At 40.2% G+C, this 16,791-nt stretch overlaps 1 protein-coding gene across 8 annotated transcripts in view; it reads right to left on the minus strand.

The window, feature by feature from the left end:
• The window catches only part of tnr (tenascin R (restrictin, janusin)), a 174,230-nt gene that overhangs the window by 58,982 nt on the left and 98,457 nt on the right, over positions 1-16,791 (minus strand). For all 8 annotated transcript variants that reach the window (XM_061694707.1, XM_061694706.1, XM_061694705.1 and 5 more), the window contains 5 exons: positions 16,250-16,726; positions 8,011-8,130; positions 7,727-7,870; positions 7,119-7,234; positions 751-901 (listed from right to left, as the gene is read on the minus strand). In XM_061694707.1, coding sequence (XP_061550691.1) covers positions 751-901; positions 7,119-7,234; positions 7,727-7,870; positions 8,011-8,130; positions 16,250-16,726 — 1,008 coding nt within the window. The remainder of the gene's footprint in view (positions 1-750; positions 902-7,118; positions 7,235-7,726; positions 7,871-8,010; positions 8,131-16,249; positions 16,727-16,791) is intronic.

Here is a 16,791-nt window from a genome sequence, read left to right on the forward strand (position 1 = left end):
ATCCAATCTTCCAGTTTTCATACAATTTATTCGGATTGGTAAGTGAGCTGGACAACAGTCAATTACAGGGCGCATATAAACAAACAACCACTCACACACTATCACACCTATAGAATATTTTGTCTTTAATGCACAGAGTATTCATATTTTTGGAATATGGGAGGAAGTCGGAGTATCCGTACAGTACAATAAATCTTATTAGATTATTATGTTTAGTTTATCCATCCATTCATCCATTTTCTGAGCCGCTTCTCCTCACTAGGGTCGCGGGCGTGCTGGAGCCTATCCCAACTATCATCGGGCAGGAGGCGGAGTGCACCCTGAAATGGTTGCCAGCCAATCGCAGGGCAATGTTTAGTTTATATTCATGTATATTAGTATTAGTATACATTAAGTAATCATTTTAATTAATGACTAATTCAATTATTACAAGTGTTACTTTAGGGCAAAATTACAACATATTCTTGGACTTCAATCACGTATTTTACATCAAGAAACAGAAAATCTTATTACATTTTTATTATTATCATGTTTATTTTACATTCATGTTTGTACAGTATGGTGTAAACATTTTAAAAGTGTACTGCATTGTTGTATATAAAATAACTGAGGTGTATTACATACTGAAAACAGCCGTTGTTGCATTTATGTTGACGAAATGGATGGCGGAAAACTTAAAATGGGTTGAAGCAACCGGTAGCATTAATTTGTGTCGTATATCAAGCTGTCTGCATCAGATTTTTTACGTACGTGTCGTGACGGCAGCGGTAAAGGGCTGACTGCGACCCTGATCCCTGAGCGCCACCAGGTTCACTGTGTACTCCTCGCCTGGTCTCAGACCAGTTTGTAAAAAGGATGTGATGGTGCTGGGCAGCTGGGCTGTCATCCCGCCGTCATTGTCCTGAGAAAGAAAAAAAAAAACAGAACATACTGTAGATTAGAAGGGCCACATGGGATTGATTGGCATACAAAGCCAACCTGTGTTGGTTGTCTGATAATTCACCTATTCGCTGGGGGGGAGGGGGGGGGGTATTATAATAACAGTATTTCTTTGCTTGCTTTCTGGTGGCATCTTGGTGCTGAAGTGAGTTGAGGAGCCGAATTCAGACAAAAGTAGTAATTTGCCGCTAGGGATGGGAATTGAAAGAAATGAATTTGTTTTCGATTCCAACCCAACTGCACTTAAGCTTCTTTAATTACAGATTTTCACAATTGCTAAAATACTAAATTCTGTTCTCTGACCTCTGTGGTTTTCCATTTTTCAAATCCAATACTCTTGTCAAAATCTTAAACATGGTTCAGGTAGTTGGACTCAAATTGTAAAACTCATCTGCTGTTTTTTTTTTTTTTTTTTGCAAAATCTCAAACACGTTCTCAGTCATTGAACACATTTAACACTGAAAAACTTGTGTTGCAAAACAGTAAACATTGGCAGCAAACTGTGAACACAACTTCATCACAGCTTTTATCTTTTACACAAAACAATTCAAAATTGAACGCTCAAGTTTCTATAAATGTGATCAGACTAATTGGGCATGATCAAATATTGTTGTAATGTTGTTTTACTCTGCTGTCTCCAGCCAAGTCGGCATTGCAAATGAGAATCTGTTCTTAGTTGCGTCACCCGAATGAAAAAAAGGTTAAATAAATGAATACAATCCAGTTCACAGTATACAGGTGGGAAATGCGCTTCTCTCATGCCTTGGATAATGTGGCTAACGAATGCTCTGTGGTGAATCTATTTTTACTCGTATGAATCAGATTTGTGCCGAAATAAAAATAAAAAATGACACAAAACTTTTTAAATTGCAAACAAAAAACAAGACTATCAAACAAACCTTGAATTGCAAGCAAAAAAAAGAGAGATTGAGAGATATAATCTAACTTAAGCAAAAAAAAAAAAAAAATACTGTTATTACTTGCAATGACAATATTTGCATATGTGCTCCCTGACTTTGTGCTCACTTCCAATCTTTGTGCTTTGTCCTCGTTGGCTAATTCGTTTTGATTGACAGCTAATGCCCCCGGATGTGATTTCTTTTTATTTTTTTTTGTGTCACACTGAGCAGAGCCAGCGACAAGAATGCAAGATAACATTTTCAATCACCTGAATGAAGTGTATCTATCAAAAACATTATTTTGTCAATGCTGTACTAGGTAAAAGTGATTTTGTATGTTAGTAACATGTTAGAAGCACACAGCCACAATTTATCTATAATTTAGCAGCTAGTAACCGTTAGTTATATTGCTAATGTTAGCTACCATACCGACTCGTACGTACTGTATACTATATGGCCATTGGCCACATTTCTTCATCAATTAATGAAGACCTGAGAATTATATTCCTAAATAAAATTCAACACTTATAACCAGTATGGCTTAAAGACGGACTTCGTATAAAAAATAAGCACAAATCCAAAATAACTTGATTATATACAATATCTACGTTTAAAGTTAACCAGTCTTTTTTACTAGGTGTTGACTAAAAGAAAATAATTACAGATAAAGACAGTTTTCCTTTCTATAGTCTTCGGGTTATTTCAATATTAAATTTGCATTCATATCAACATGAAGTTGAGTTACAAATTAATTTTGTTCCATGACCCTACTCATAACTCAAAACACCGGTATTACAAATCATCTTCCCACATTTAAATAATTGGATATTCCAATACAATATACCAGCCCCCAATAAAACACAGACAACAATTTTTTTTTACCGCTTATCCTAACTTGGCCTATCCCAGCTATCTGGCTATACCAGGCGGGGTACACCCTGAACTGGTCGCCAACCAATTGCAGGGCACATATAAACAAACAACCATTCGCACTCACATTCACACCTACGGGCAATTTAGAGTCTTCAATTAACCTACCGTGCATGTTTGTATGTGACGTGTAACATTTCAGCAAATCACTTATTTCAATGTTTTGCAACACGGTAGCTTAGTAATTAGTATAGCTTTGCCATAGTCTTCTCATATCCACTCCACGTCCTCCCTTTGTGACACTTTTGTATGAAGCATGGTAAGAACTATAGCCTATTCGTTACCATGGAGGCAATGATCAGTAACACTGATCAATACAGTGACACCGGACGCAAAGAGAACTTTCGCACCAAGCAGCTGGTCAATGTGGACACAACGGTAATGTCAGAGGCTGGATTTTTTTTCCCAATATCTGGAACAATCAGTGTTACAGTTAAACACAAATAGTTACATTTGTGCACTTGCAATCAATTTGAAAACTTTAGACAACAAACCGCAAAATTACAAAGACCACAAAAAAGGCCACTCGACGATAAAAGGTCTCTGAACTTTCAAAGTTCCAAGTTTTACATCGCTCAGCCAGCATTATCTTGATGCATATGTATCACAAGCTGTTGGGATGTACAGGCAACAACATGATGCAAAATACCCGGCGCTTGCTATTTTTTCTCTTTCAAGGGTGACAGGATGAGTCACAACATGCAATATGAGCTGTGTTTAAGCCACAAGCATCATTTAACACAACTTCACGTTCACAAAGACATTACATAATGGAAAGACTTTATTATAAATTGTGATCTTTGAACTGTTTTCAAGAGCAACTCAAATTCTTCAGTCAAACATTTTGATGCTATTGTTGCTAAGTACAGTATTTTCCAGGCGGGTTTGTATTAAAACAGTGACTTAACACAGGAGGAAGCTGCCGAGAAAACAAGGGGGGTGCGGCATATACAGTATTGTGTACAGTAGACGGAATAAATCTTGCCTACAGTGTACATTTTGAGACGACCGACCAATCGCGATAACGCTTGTTGATGATATCATTGTATCTTCCTTTGTGAAAATGGATACAAGCACACATGACCAAGGAGCTCGAAGCAGTTTTGTTGGGGTAAAAAATTTGTTTTATTTGTACATCCATGTCAAAAAGCCATGTAGCCTCCCTGCTTTCCCAACTGCTCCAGAACTACCGCAGGAATGCTAGGCACTAATCTAACTTCCTCTAAATCCACACCCGCTATGGATTGCAGCTAGATGGCTAGCAAGCGGGACTAAACACTCTCCTTCCATTGTGCGGAGCCCGCTCCTCTCTAAGTCACTAATCAACGCCTCCAAGTATGCGAATAAGCTACACTTCTAAATGAGAACGAGGAGTAAGTAACAGGAAAAGACGTGGTAACCGATAAGCTAATGTAGCGAACAGAAACATCAGAAGACTTTTGAGATTTGCACAATAAACATTTGTAGAAATTGTTTTTGTTCTTTTATTTATTTATTTTAATCAATTTAGCTTTGACTTTACAACCTATTTAGAAATACTGTACTTCCATTATAATTTTTATATTTAATTTTATATTGTGATATATACAGTATAAACGAAGGAATTCAATTAAAACTGTGATATGAATTTCAGGCCACACCGCCTAGCCCTACAGGAAACTCTTTAGTTTAAATGTTTTGTCAAAACTTGGAGGCACGATCAGCGTCACAGTTCTGAGGACCGGGGTTCAAATCCGGCCTCGCCTGTGTGGAGTTTGCATGTTCTCCCCGTACTGCGTGGGTTTTCTCCGGATACTCTGGCTTCCTCCCAAATCGCCCAAAATATTTTTTATTGAAGACTCTAAATTGCCCGTAGGTGTGAATGTGAGTGCGAATGGTTGTTTCTTTGTATGTGCCTTGCGATTGGCTGGCGACCAGTTCTGGGTGTACCCCGCCTCTCGCCCGAAGATAGCAGGGATAGGCTCCAGCACACCCTATTGAGGATAAGCAGTATGGAAAATGAATGTCAAAATTCACGACTAACTGAAGTGGTCTAATGCTAATTACTTATGCATGTCCACATGCCCATAATCGATTGATTGGTTGAAAAGGTACATAAACCTGAACCACTTTGAAGTACATGTGTGCTAGCAAATGTCACGTCTGCTGTAGTTGCACAACGTGAGGTTCACCCCTCTGTAAAAGGCAACAAATGAGTCAAGTGTTTGCATAAGCAAAGGCTTTAACGCATATTTCCATTAGGAGATTGTCAAAATTCACAATCCCCCATTGCTGGATTAAATCCACAGGGGTGGCAGGACTTCAAACTCCTAATGTGATTTCCCTCACGGCTGCGAAAGTGCAGAAAGACTGGTGGTGGGTGGGAAGTGAGGGCCGCTTGCAGGGAAAAGAGGAAAGCAAAAGAGGTGAAGGAGGATGGAGGTTACCTCTGGGGCTAGGCGGCAGAGATCACAGCGAGGAGGTGGAAAATGGAGAGTAAAAATGGGATGGAGGGATGAGTGGGGCGTTGAATGTTACTGGAAAGAGAGAAAGAGGGCAGCACCATGAAAGACTGGATGTGGAGAACACAGACGGGAGCACTAAAAGCAATAAAATCAAATTAGGAGGGACTCTGCTTTTTGATTTAGAAACATTCTACATTTAAAGGGGCTTGAAAGAAATACCCCCAAAAAAAGGATATCGTCAGATTTAGAACTTGGAAACCAGTCAAACCAAAGCACATCTCCCCCAGAGGAGACCTTAAAGGAGAAAAACCAATTACTGTGAGAGGGCTGAGATTAAAGTGGCCAGAGTACCTGAGTTTACCGCCAGATTTAGATGGAGAAAGGTTTTTGATTACTGGCTTTGAACCCGGGCTGACTATGGTTTAACAAAGGGTTATGCTCTCAAAGGGGTTTACTGGATCATCCTTTTAATAGCCAATAAGCTTCATACAATCCGACAGTCTAATTCAAAATAGACTGAATTGGGCAAAACCAATGCATTCCCATATTTTGCTCTCTAATGCTGTATGGATGCAAAACTCATTTTAATGACAATGCAGCCATTTTGTATTATTTTTCATGAATCTCATCAAAGCTCCTCATTAAGGTCCTCGTCTTTCTTTCCGTCGGAGGGAGAACAAACTTATGTTGTTGCAATTAAAAGAAAAATGCTGGTCACATTTGTTAAAACTGTCGGTAGTACCTGACAGTATATGAGGAAAACAATATGTGAAAAAAAAATCTGCCCTCTCTGGCCCCCTTTTGTGCCTCTAACCCAGTGATTTCCAACCTTTATGGAGCCAAGGCATATATTTTACAATTGAAAATCTCACAGCACACCAACAAACAAATATGGCACAAAAAGTGGATACATTTTGTACAATTACTGTATGCACTTCCTGCTATCTAATAGAAGAGCATTTCTTTGTTCTGTCTATCACTATGCCTCACTGGCATAAATAGATGAATAAACATACATTATTTCTTGGAAATAAATAATTTTTTGAGCAATTAAGTACAATTTTATAATTTCCCACGGCACACCTGAAGAGCGCTCGCGGCACACTAATGTGCCCCGGCACACTGGTTGGGAATCCTTGCTCTAACCTGTTTTTTTTTTTTTTTTTTTTTTCAGAAACCACCACGTTTGAAGAAAACAACCAATCAGATATGAGGGATGTGACTGATGAGGTGTCAATCATTTGGAGTGCACTCGCGGGCACACTCAAAGCGAGCACATCCCCGCCGCCTCACACTGACCTGTTCTTGCTCTTCACAAGCATTACTGAAACTATGGTGGAATATCCACCTCTGGAAAAATAAAAAAATGCCCATCCATCATTTGCCAATAATTGGATATAAGACTAGCAAACAGAAGTAGAGCTAGGTGACCTCAGGCACCTGGGAGGATTCGTATGTGATGCGGAATTAGCAAAATTTCTACTCGAATGGTACGTTTATCATCTCGTTGATTTTTAATCAACTGCACATTCCAAAAAAATCTAATTTCCAATTGATAACATTTTACGTCATAGTAACACACCATTAGGAATAATTCAAGCTACCAATGTGGCAGCCGTGGGTAACATTGGCTTGTTTACAGTGCTAATGCTAGCTTAGTATTGTTAGCGCTGCTATTTTGTTGAAGCTGAATATGCGTTCTCTTTGACTATTTATCACGACTACGCACTTTTATAATCGCATTCCATTATGAATGGAATGCGATTATAAATTCTTAAGTCTATATCTTTGGATATAGACTTAAGAAGGGTGCGGGGAATAGTGAAGTGAGACTACATTCAAATCTTATAAATCTTTTAATAGTGTATATTGCACCTTTAATAGACCGGTAGCAGTAGTATAGTACCTTGGGAATGAAGCTGATCTCCCAGCCATCGAAGGAATAGTAGGAAGGTTGCCACTGGACCTCGACTGACGTCTCTGTAATGGATTTGAAGACTAAACCATCTGGATTGGAGAGATCTGGTGTGGAAGTGAGAGATGTATTATTTTCCTTCGGTGACCCGCATGGCCCATACATCACATCGATCACATGCAGAAGGTGTCCAATGTTGAACTTTTCCCTCATAAATGTATTTGTTTTTTCCATCGCTCTTGTCTCTTAAACCATTCCCTTGGTTCTCATTTCCAAATGACACTTTACTTAATAGATTGCTAAACCTTTCCAAACATACGTTTTCCAACACTGCTTAAATTTTTCAATATTATTTATTTATAGACCGGCTGGCTTTCCATATCAGTGTGGAAGCAAAAATACCTCCAAAAACAGTGTGCGTTTATGTGTGTGTACTTCTGTCTGTCTTTGTGACGGTGTGTTCGGGTGGGAGGAAATGGGAACCCGGTGGCAGGGTGGAGCAGGTGACATTCTCACTCTGTCCATGCTAGGAAGCGCACCATATTTGTTTTCTTTATGCATTCAATATGAAAATGAATAAAACATGACGCCAGACTTACAGGTTGCGACAGTAATGCTGGCAGGAACACTGATGCTGTTATTAATGACAGCAAACATGTTGACGTTGTACTCCATGCCTGCATCCAGGTCTGAGATAGTGCAGGATGTGGTATTCCCCGGGAGCCGGATTTCTAGTTGGACACCTGAGAGATGCAAAATACATACAAGGTTGATCTTTTTTATTATTTAGAAGCTTATTGTCAACAATTTTTTTTGTTTTTTTTTTTGTTTTTTTTTTAGGCATCCAATTCTCTTTGACATTCAAGCCCATCTCCAGACTCACCTCCCGGGCTGCTTGGTGTGTAGGTCACGAGATAATCCGTCAGGACCACAGAACCTTCCCACTCCAGTTCGATGTCTCTGTCTGTTACACCTCGGACCTTCAGGTTCATGGCAGGTGCAACTGTTGAGGGAGAATAACTGAATTCAGTCTAATGCTTGACAACAAAGGATAAAACACAATGTAGTGTGATTAGCAGGAAAGATATTGTGAGTGTTTCAATGTTTGCACATGCTGCAACCACTTATTAGAGCAACAGTAATAATTGTGTTTTCAATATGTTGATCACCCTACTAATCAGCGCACTGTTTAATACAAACCACCAAACAAATGGATATTCAGCAAAAAATAAATAAATAAATAAATAATTTAAAAATATATCTATAAAAAAACTGAAATAACACATACAAGTCCCCTTAGGGTAAAACTGTGTTTGTATGCACTCCATCCATGCGAAACTTGCAAGAACCCCTGCTTTAATTAGTGATATTTTTAATTAAAAAACATTTTTATTACTGATAAAACTGATTCTATCATGTAGTAATTTATTTTCATTTAGTACAGATTACTAAACTGAGGGTACAGTTTCATACCTTGGCACCAGGGGGTACTCATGGAGCCCCCCTGGTGCCAAGGTATGAGAAAAATAAAATTCATTGATAATCTGTTCCCTCAATTTAGTAATCTGTACCCTCAATTTAGTAAACTGTACCCTCAATTTAGTAATCAGTGCCCTCAATTTAGTAATCTGTACCCTCAGTTTAGTAAAGTATGACCAGTATTGTTTAGATTACTACAGTTTAAAACCCTGAAAAATCTATTCTCTCTGCTTTCAAACGCTGTGGGCATTTCCGCTAATTGCGGTGAAACCATGACCCACTAAACTGTCAACTGTCAATCAAGTACTACTCTACTACGACCTGGAAAACGGATGCTCTTTCGTCTAGCATCTTCAAGCCAGCACATAACAACATGTTTGAGCCTCAAAAATATCCAGTATCCGCATAAAGCCACAAGTGGGTTGAAATATATTCGTTGCGAGGCTTTTCCACGCCATGACAATGAGATGTTCTTCAGGGGCCACACCAATCTAGTCTTTTTTTTTTAATGTCACTCTTCTGCCTTCTCTCCATGACATGCCCACAATCACGGACGGCGAGGCGTTCAGAAGCAGGCATGCCGGCTGACTATCTGAAGGGAAGATTGATTTGCCTGTATCGCCACAACTGTTCTCCATCTTTGCACGTTTTCAGCTATTATCTTAAAAACATTACCGGTATAATGCATTTAGAAGCAAAGCTCTGAATTCACTGTACAGGGTCTTCAAGAATTTGTTGTGGTGACTTTACAATTGTTTTTATTGTCACCTTCTCAAATCTGCAGTTTTATTATTATTATTAATTTTTTTTTTTTTTTTTTACACGCTTCATTTCTTTTGTGGAAAGTAAAGGACCAGCCAGAAGCAGCAAAGTGTTAACACGAAAAGCGGAGCACACTCCGTCCAGGTTGAAATGGCAATAGTGAAGTCAAGTCACACACCGAGAAGCGGTGTTGAATTCAAATGCGCCGGCATAAACAAGAGTGTTTACAGTTCATTCGGCCAAAAACAATAACGGTGAAGGAAGGAAGACAGGTGAAAGGCAGGGCGGATCAGACGACAGATGACGGCATCGGTATGAGTTGGCGAAATGAGCAGACGGATGCACGCTCAGACAGGAGATAAGACGGCAGGAGGCGGCAGTCTGAAATGAGGGACATAAAATGAACAGAATAAAGGAGCGTTTGGAGAGCCGGATGGAGTAGCAAATGGCATCTCCTCATCATCAACTCTGCGTCCTGTGATATTGGACTTTACAACCCGGTGCTGAATCCTCCAGAGATAGTCTTTGGATTCTTCAGTGGCCTTTTCAGCTACCCCTTGACAGATGGCCATTGGCCCGCTTAGCATATTGGTTGCTTTGTAGCAGTCAATCTGGATGAAAGGGGAGGAGGGACTCCTGGGTTGGAGACATTTATATATTTCAAACAGCCAGAGTGTTACCAATTTAATAACAATAACAACGCAGAATAATTGCAGTAATCAGTGACAGATGAAAAACAATTCGATGATGACATAATGTATATGATGATTTGAGGAAGAGACTACATATGATTATTGAAGTTTTGAATACGTAGAAGTGGTGCGACTTAATGCTTATGAAAACGTCCAGCTCTTGTTCTGCAAGAGGTAATCAAGGAGCAGCTCATTTAGATAACATTGGGTGTCTGTTGACATCCACTACATTTTTCAAGTGACATAATTTGGACATGGGTCGCAGCATACAAAGAACAAAAGATGCATGGAATATTCTTAGATTGGAATGAGGCTTCGATCATGTGTGGAAAAATTTTATATCAAACATATCTGCTAATATAAGCGTAAAAGGCTTGGTTAAATATACCCTGTTAAGGTCAGCCTGATGTCATGAGAATACACTGATAAATGTGGTGTACACACACAATAAATCAAAACTCCAGCGAGAGAATAAAGCATTATACAGCTGTATGGTAGGCGGTGAGTCGACTAGTCGACGAATCGACTTTACTGCTCTGCATTGACATTAAAAGCTTGAAATCGTCTCATCGTTTGACCTTTTTGGCCTCTCGTCTTTCAATAGGCGAATTTACAGAGGACTTTTGACTCGCTTGCCCGATGGCGCCGTCAGACGATAATGTTCTTTGGAGCAGCAAAATGTCCGTCTAACAATGTCATCTTTCTTAACTCTTGACAAAGACAGAACACCATCGCCTTTTTTGCAACTTGAATTCCACACGAAAACCACACGCAACATCAACTTCCACACGAAATTAAAAATGGTGGTAATACAACTTGAGAGGAGCTCAAAGTTCAGATTTGAACTTGGAAAGCTAACTGTTGTTTAGGGAAGTATCCTTCTAAAGGCTTTCTGCAGCCATCTGAAGGTGAGTCTTAAAGGCTCATTAGATGTAATCAGTATTCTATCATAGGTGGCGAGAGCGGATTCTACGCAACTAAAACCTTGATGGTTAAATCTCGCTGACAACAAAGGTCAATAAATCATTAGGACTCACCTTCAGGGAGCATTGTATAATAGTCCTCGAGAACCCACTTAAGTCAAATTCTTCGGGTAAGGTTTATAAATGTAGAGCCACCATAATACCTGCACAATCTAATGAGCTATATTAAAAATTTGGTAGCTCAAAGGCAATCATATTTTTGATTGACACTTTCAGAGAGGTATTGACAGGTTTGGGTAAATCTTTTGTTGTGCATGTTTCTAGTTTTTTTTTTTTTTTTTTTTCTTCAATTTAAAAAGTGCACTGCTACAATGCACTCAGAAAAGTAGAGCACATGTTCATGTGCTATTTAGTAATAGTCAACTTCCAACACATTCAAGGGATAATTAAACAGGTCTTCACAGCCCCTTTTTCATGGTGAATTCTGGAAATGATCTTCAAAGTTTGACTCCATTCTCCGCACACATTACATGTTGTAAGTTAAAAAAAAAAGCTTTACAATTAAGCATTGTCCATCTGTCTAGTTGGAGTTCATCTGATTACGAGCTCTGGAATCGCCAGGAATGGCTGCTTTGACCCAAAGTGGCCAACTTCCTGTTTAATTTCAGGCATAGGTCCTTGAGACTTTTTCATCCATCCTGTTATGCGAGACAAATCCACCAGACTTCATGTCGATTGGTGGAACTGGTGTCAGGGGTAAATGTTTCTAACTTTGTAAGGGGTGGACCTGATTGAGTTTTGGGGGGTCATATTGGGTACCAGGGCTGCACGATATTGGAAAAAAATGACCTGCGATATATACTGCGATGTGAAATGATACAGGAACAGTGTTGGGAAAGTTCATTTTCTACGTGAACCAGTTCAAATTTCAGTTCATCGTTCCAAAAATGAACAAGTTCAGTTCAGAGTTCATAATTGAAAACCTTTAACTAAGTTCACCGGTCCAAAAACGAACGAGTTCATAGGCATTTTTATTTTCTTTTTTGCCAACTGCAGCTTTTACCCTACAATCTCAAAAACACGAGGAAAACCTTTTTGCTTGAAACGTGTTTGGTTTTTTTTCAGTCCTTAATGAGCAAACAAAAACATGCAACTGTATGAAAAGTGATGGTGAAATGACTAACTTTGCATTCCCAGCAGCTCTGGCTGACCATAGTAACAAAATAATGTACATACTCTTATATTACAAAACAAAATAAATTCCATATTATCACAATGTGATCGTACAGTGTTATAACTAAAGCATTCTGACACAAATAATTTTCCTCGTAATCCATTTTTACAATTATGTACTGTATTACAGCGGCACGGTGAGCGACTGGTGAGCACATCTGCCTCACAGTTCTGTGGACCGGGGTTCAAATCCTGGCCTCGCCTGTGTGGCATTTGCATGTTCTCCCCGTGCCTGGGTGGGTTTTTTTCCGGGCACTTCGGTTTCCTCCCACATTCCAAAAACATGCATGGTAGGTTGATTGAAGACTCTAAAATTCCCGTAGGTGTGAATGTGAATGGTTGTTTGTATATATGTGCCCTGCGATTGGCTCGCAACCAATTCAGGGTGTCTCTCTCTCTCTGGTGCCTCTCGGGCTCCAGCACGCCCGTGAACCGAGTGAGGAAAAGCGGTCCAGAAAATGGATGGATGGATGGATAATGTATTCCAAAAGGACATTCACTCTTATTTACATAAATTAGGCGTGTTGAGGCCCCAGAATGGCCATTCATCAGTTTAATAATAAACAGAGATTCCTGCACAAACCCTAAGTAACCCTAAGTAAGGGATGCACTGATACTAATACCTGTTTCGGGTATTGGTACTTGTAAAAAATCTCCGCTACTGTACGCATTGATACCACATCCAAAGCCTGAAATATACAATACCTTACAGGTGAGAGCCATGTCACCCATATGTGTGTTGAGATATTTAAACAACACGGATTACAAAAATTATAGGCGACTGCAAATTATGCTTGGGTGGCGAACCACTGGCGCTCCCCATGCAGTGTGGTATGTTGGATTTCTTTGATGATCCAGAGCAGTTGATAATTAGGTGTCATATTTTGTTTGTGTTTTAGATTTACAGTGTAATGTGCCCATGACAGCTTTCGTTAATTGTTATAAGCCCTAACTGTGAGTTATGTCGCCTTAATAGTGACATTTTGCAGGCGGAAACACACCTTTTTCCATTTGAACTAATTTGCAGTTGTTCATGTGTTCATGTTCATGTGCAGATGAAACTGTTATCGGTAACTCCATCCATCTCTGTGTCATTTTCTTCGTATTTTGCTTGATTGTTTCTATTTTATTTTTCAACTGTTTGCTATGTAATTAATGCTGGGTTGCTGTTCAATACAGCTTGAATTTACACTAGCAGTCACGTAACGGCTGTGCGAGCTGCATTCAAGTATACTTGGTAAATGAAAGTTAAATGTCTTACTGTACAGTATTATAAAATGTATTACTAAGGAAATTAACTATTGTATTTGAATGTTTAGTTAACACACACAATGCGATCACAGTTGTAAAGATTCATTTTATTTTTTTGTGGGATTTATTCTGTTATTGTTGTCATGTATTCATTACATATACTCTAAAAAGTGTTTGTTTGAGTGAAATGTAGGTTAGGGTTACCCTACCCCTAAGATTTGTGTTTTTGAACAATATTTCATTAGATTAAAACATTTTCTTTACAAGTGCAAGATGTAACAGAAATATCAAGTATCAGTATTCAGTATCGGTGAGTACTCAAATGTAAGTACCTGTACTCGGTCTGAAAAAAGTTGTGTCAGTGCATCCCTAATACCGGTTTCTCAGGCAAACAGTGGATGGAAAGTGTTTCTTTCGAAAAGTTGCTACACTGGCATGTTTATCTTGCATTCCAGTCAATAATATGCATCTAGTTAGAAGCACCAAAAAAATCATTTTGAAAAAGATTCTCAGTTTCTACTGTGTACGCTACAAAGTTAACTCCTATATAGTATCTGACAATAATATAAGCGGTTATTGGAGTGGTAGTGAAATACCTTTGCCGTCAATATGAGATGCCACTACTCAGTTCAAGTGGATCTCTGCTTTGTGGGTGGATAGATGTGTATGTAAAGATACTCTTCCTCTTATCTCACGCCTGAAGCATTCCATTTTAAGTCAACAGCCATCATTATTCCTGATAGTGAGAGGTCAGAGGCCACTTGAAACACCTTTCGCTCTCCTGCTCTTTTTATACCGTGAAACACTTGAGCCTGTCAACCTACAGGTCTGCGGTAATTGGACTGGTTTGTTTGGTATTCAGCAAAAAGCAGCACCTATTTTCACATCTAATTGCAAAGGTATTAGCAAGTCAGACTACCTGACTTGGATATAAATAGGATGGCAAGGAGGGATCAACCAGAGAATACCGTCTATCTGTCATCCGCTCCCCTGTCTGTCTTCATCTATCACTCGCCTCCCAAATGGCATAGGAGGATCTGATATTTGGCGTGAAGGTGCATGGAACAAAGACGTGCGAGACTCCCAGGCCGACTCAGCAGCGGCTAATGTGACGCTTCTCTCCCAGGATGAATGTGACGTTGAACAAATGAATGCTTCTACACCTTCTGGTGTCCGGCTAGTAGCACACACCACCGCCTGCATTCGAATGAGGCGGGCACCTAAAAAAATTATGGCAATAAGAGCTTTCTTTCTGTAATTACAGCTACACGATCTATAGAGCAAATGCAGCACCGTGATCTGTGGGGCTCGAATAGGCCACCGAGTGGTGCATTTAAATATTATGCCAGGTGGTTGAATTAATTTCGGCCCAGTTAAATCAGTTTTACTTATCTGCACACATACCGTGCACATACAAGTATGTCCATACCTGCTGATGTACTGTTGAACTTCCAAAGTCAAACAGTAATTTTTTGGAAAAATGTGCCTTAGAAATTCATACTGAAGTTCAAACATTATCATGCACGACAACAGCAATTCTTGTCAGAACTTTGACTGTTGGGCAGCTCACCACTAGTTCACAATGCTGCCCAATATTCGAAAATATTCCAAACATGACTATTTTTTCACAGCAAAATATACTGTAGTTATTCGAGAGACACTTTTATTGCAGGAACATTTTGCTGCACCAACCCAATGAAATGCTTATTCTTTTTTTATGGTTTGCGTACTAAATTCTCCTGAGGACATACTATTGGATGACCTTTTTCCTTTCGTGTTAACACTTTGCTGGTTCTAATTCAATCACATATGCACATGCATACATATGCACACTTTTTGGTCAAAGACGCAAAAATGACTAATAATCAGAGGTCCGTTTGTAAAAAAAATAGTTATCAGTTATCAGTTTTAGTTTAGGTTTAGTGTGATTGTTAGGTAACAAGAAAGTGCACCTTTGGAAATACTTTTAATGAGAAAAATGATGATGTGTCGAATACTTAGTTCAGCCGCTGTACATATCCATAATCTCTTTGAGTGTGTGCGGTGCTTTAACTTGTCCAACTTCCAACATGGTGGCACGGTGAGTGACAGGTTAGAGCGTCAGCCTCACAGTTCTGAGGACCGGGGTTCAATCCCCGGTCCTCAGAACAGGCGGCTGTGTGGAGTTTGCATGTTCTCCCTGTGCCTGCGTGGGATTTCTCCGGGCACCCCGGTTTCCTCCCACATCCCAAAAACATGCATGGTAGGTTAATTGACAACTCTAAATTGCCCGTAGGTGTGAATGTGAGTGCAAATGGTTGTTTGTTTGTATGTGCCCTGCGATTTGCTGGCAACCAGTTCAGGGTGTACCGTACCCCGACTCCTGCCCGATGATAGCTGGGATAGGCTCCAGCACGCCCGCGACCCGAGTGAGAAGCGGCTCAGAAAATGGATGGATGGATGGATGGTCTTCCAACATGTTGGCATTTCTCTTTCTCATCATTGACGTGACAAGCCGAGATTCACCACCTAATCTTCATTTTCTACTCAAAAAATCAAAGCAATGTGACACAGCCATCTTCAGCCATCTGTTAATAATTACAGTGGTTTACTAACCTGAATAAAGACCCTCTTTCACGCCTATCCAATGAAAAACGTACTTGACGAATATATTTGTCGGCGGCAGTAAACAGTGGGATTCTAGTTGACTAATATTGATGTCCACGGCAGTGAATGAGTTAAGGAATAAATGCTTTTTAAACAACTGAGGATCAAATTGATGTGAATGAGAGTCAGAACCTACCAGAGTTGCAGTCATCTCCAGCATAGCCATCCTGGCACACACAGAATCCGTCCTTGCAGATTCCCTTCTGGCTGCAGTTGTTGGCGCAGTACACCAGCGAGCAGTCCTCCCCCACATACCCGGGTCGGCACTGGCACGTTCCGTTGACGCACAACCCTTGGCCCGAGCAGTCGTTCACACACCTCCCGACCATGCAGTCCTCCCCGGTGAAGGAATCCTCGCACATGCACTCCCCGTCGATGCACAGACCGCGGCCGGAGCAGTCGGCCGGGCACCGAGGCTCAGAGCAGTTTTCCCCGACAAAGTCGCGGTCGCACACGCACTCCCCTTCGATGCACGCGCCCTGGCCGGAGCAGTCGTCAGGGCAACGGGGATCCGAGCAGTTTTTGCCAGTCCAGCCTTCGTCACAAATGCAGCTACATAGCTCCGGGCTGAAGCTGCCGTGGCCATTGCATCCCGGGAAATAGTCGAAACGGCCTGGGGAAACATTTTCACATGAAGCAATGTAGGAATGCTTCAAAAATAAGAACAGTCATGTACAC

Source organism: Phycodurus eques, chromosome 13 (genome assembly GCF_024500275.1).
Source record: "Phycodurus eques isolate BA_2022a chromosome 13, UOR_Pequ_1.1, whole genome shotgun sequence".
Classification (NCBI taxonomy): Eukaryota; Metazoa; Chordata; class Actinopteri; order Syngnathiformes; family Syngnathidae; genus Phycodurus; species Phycodurus eques.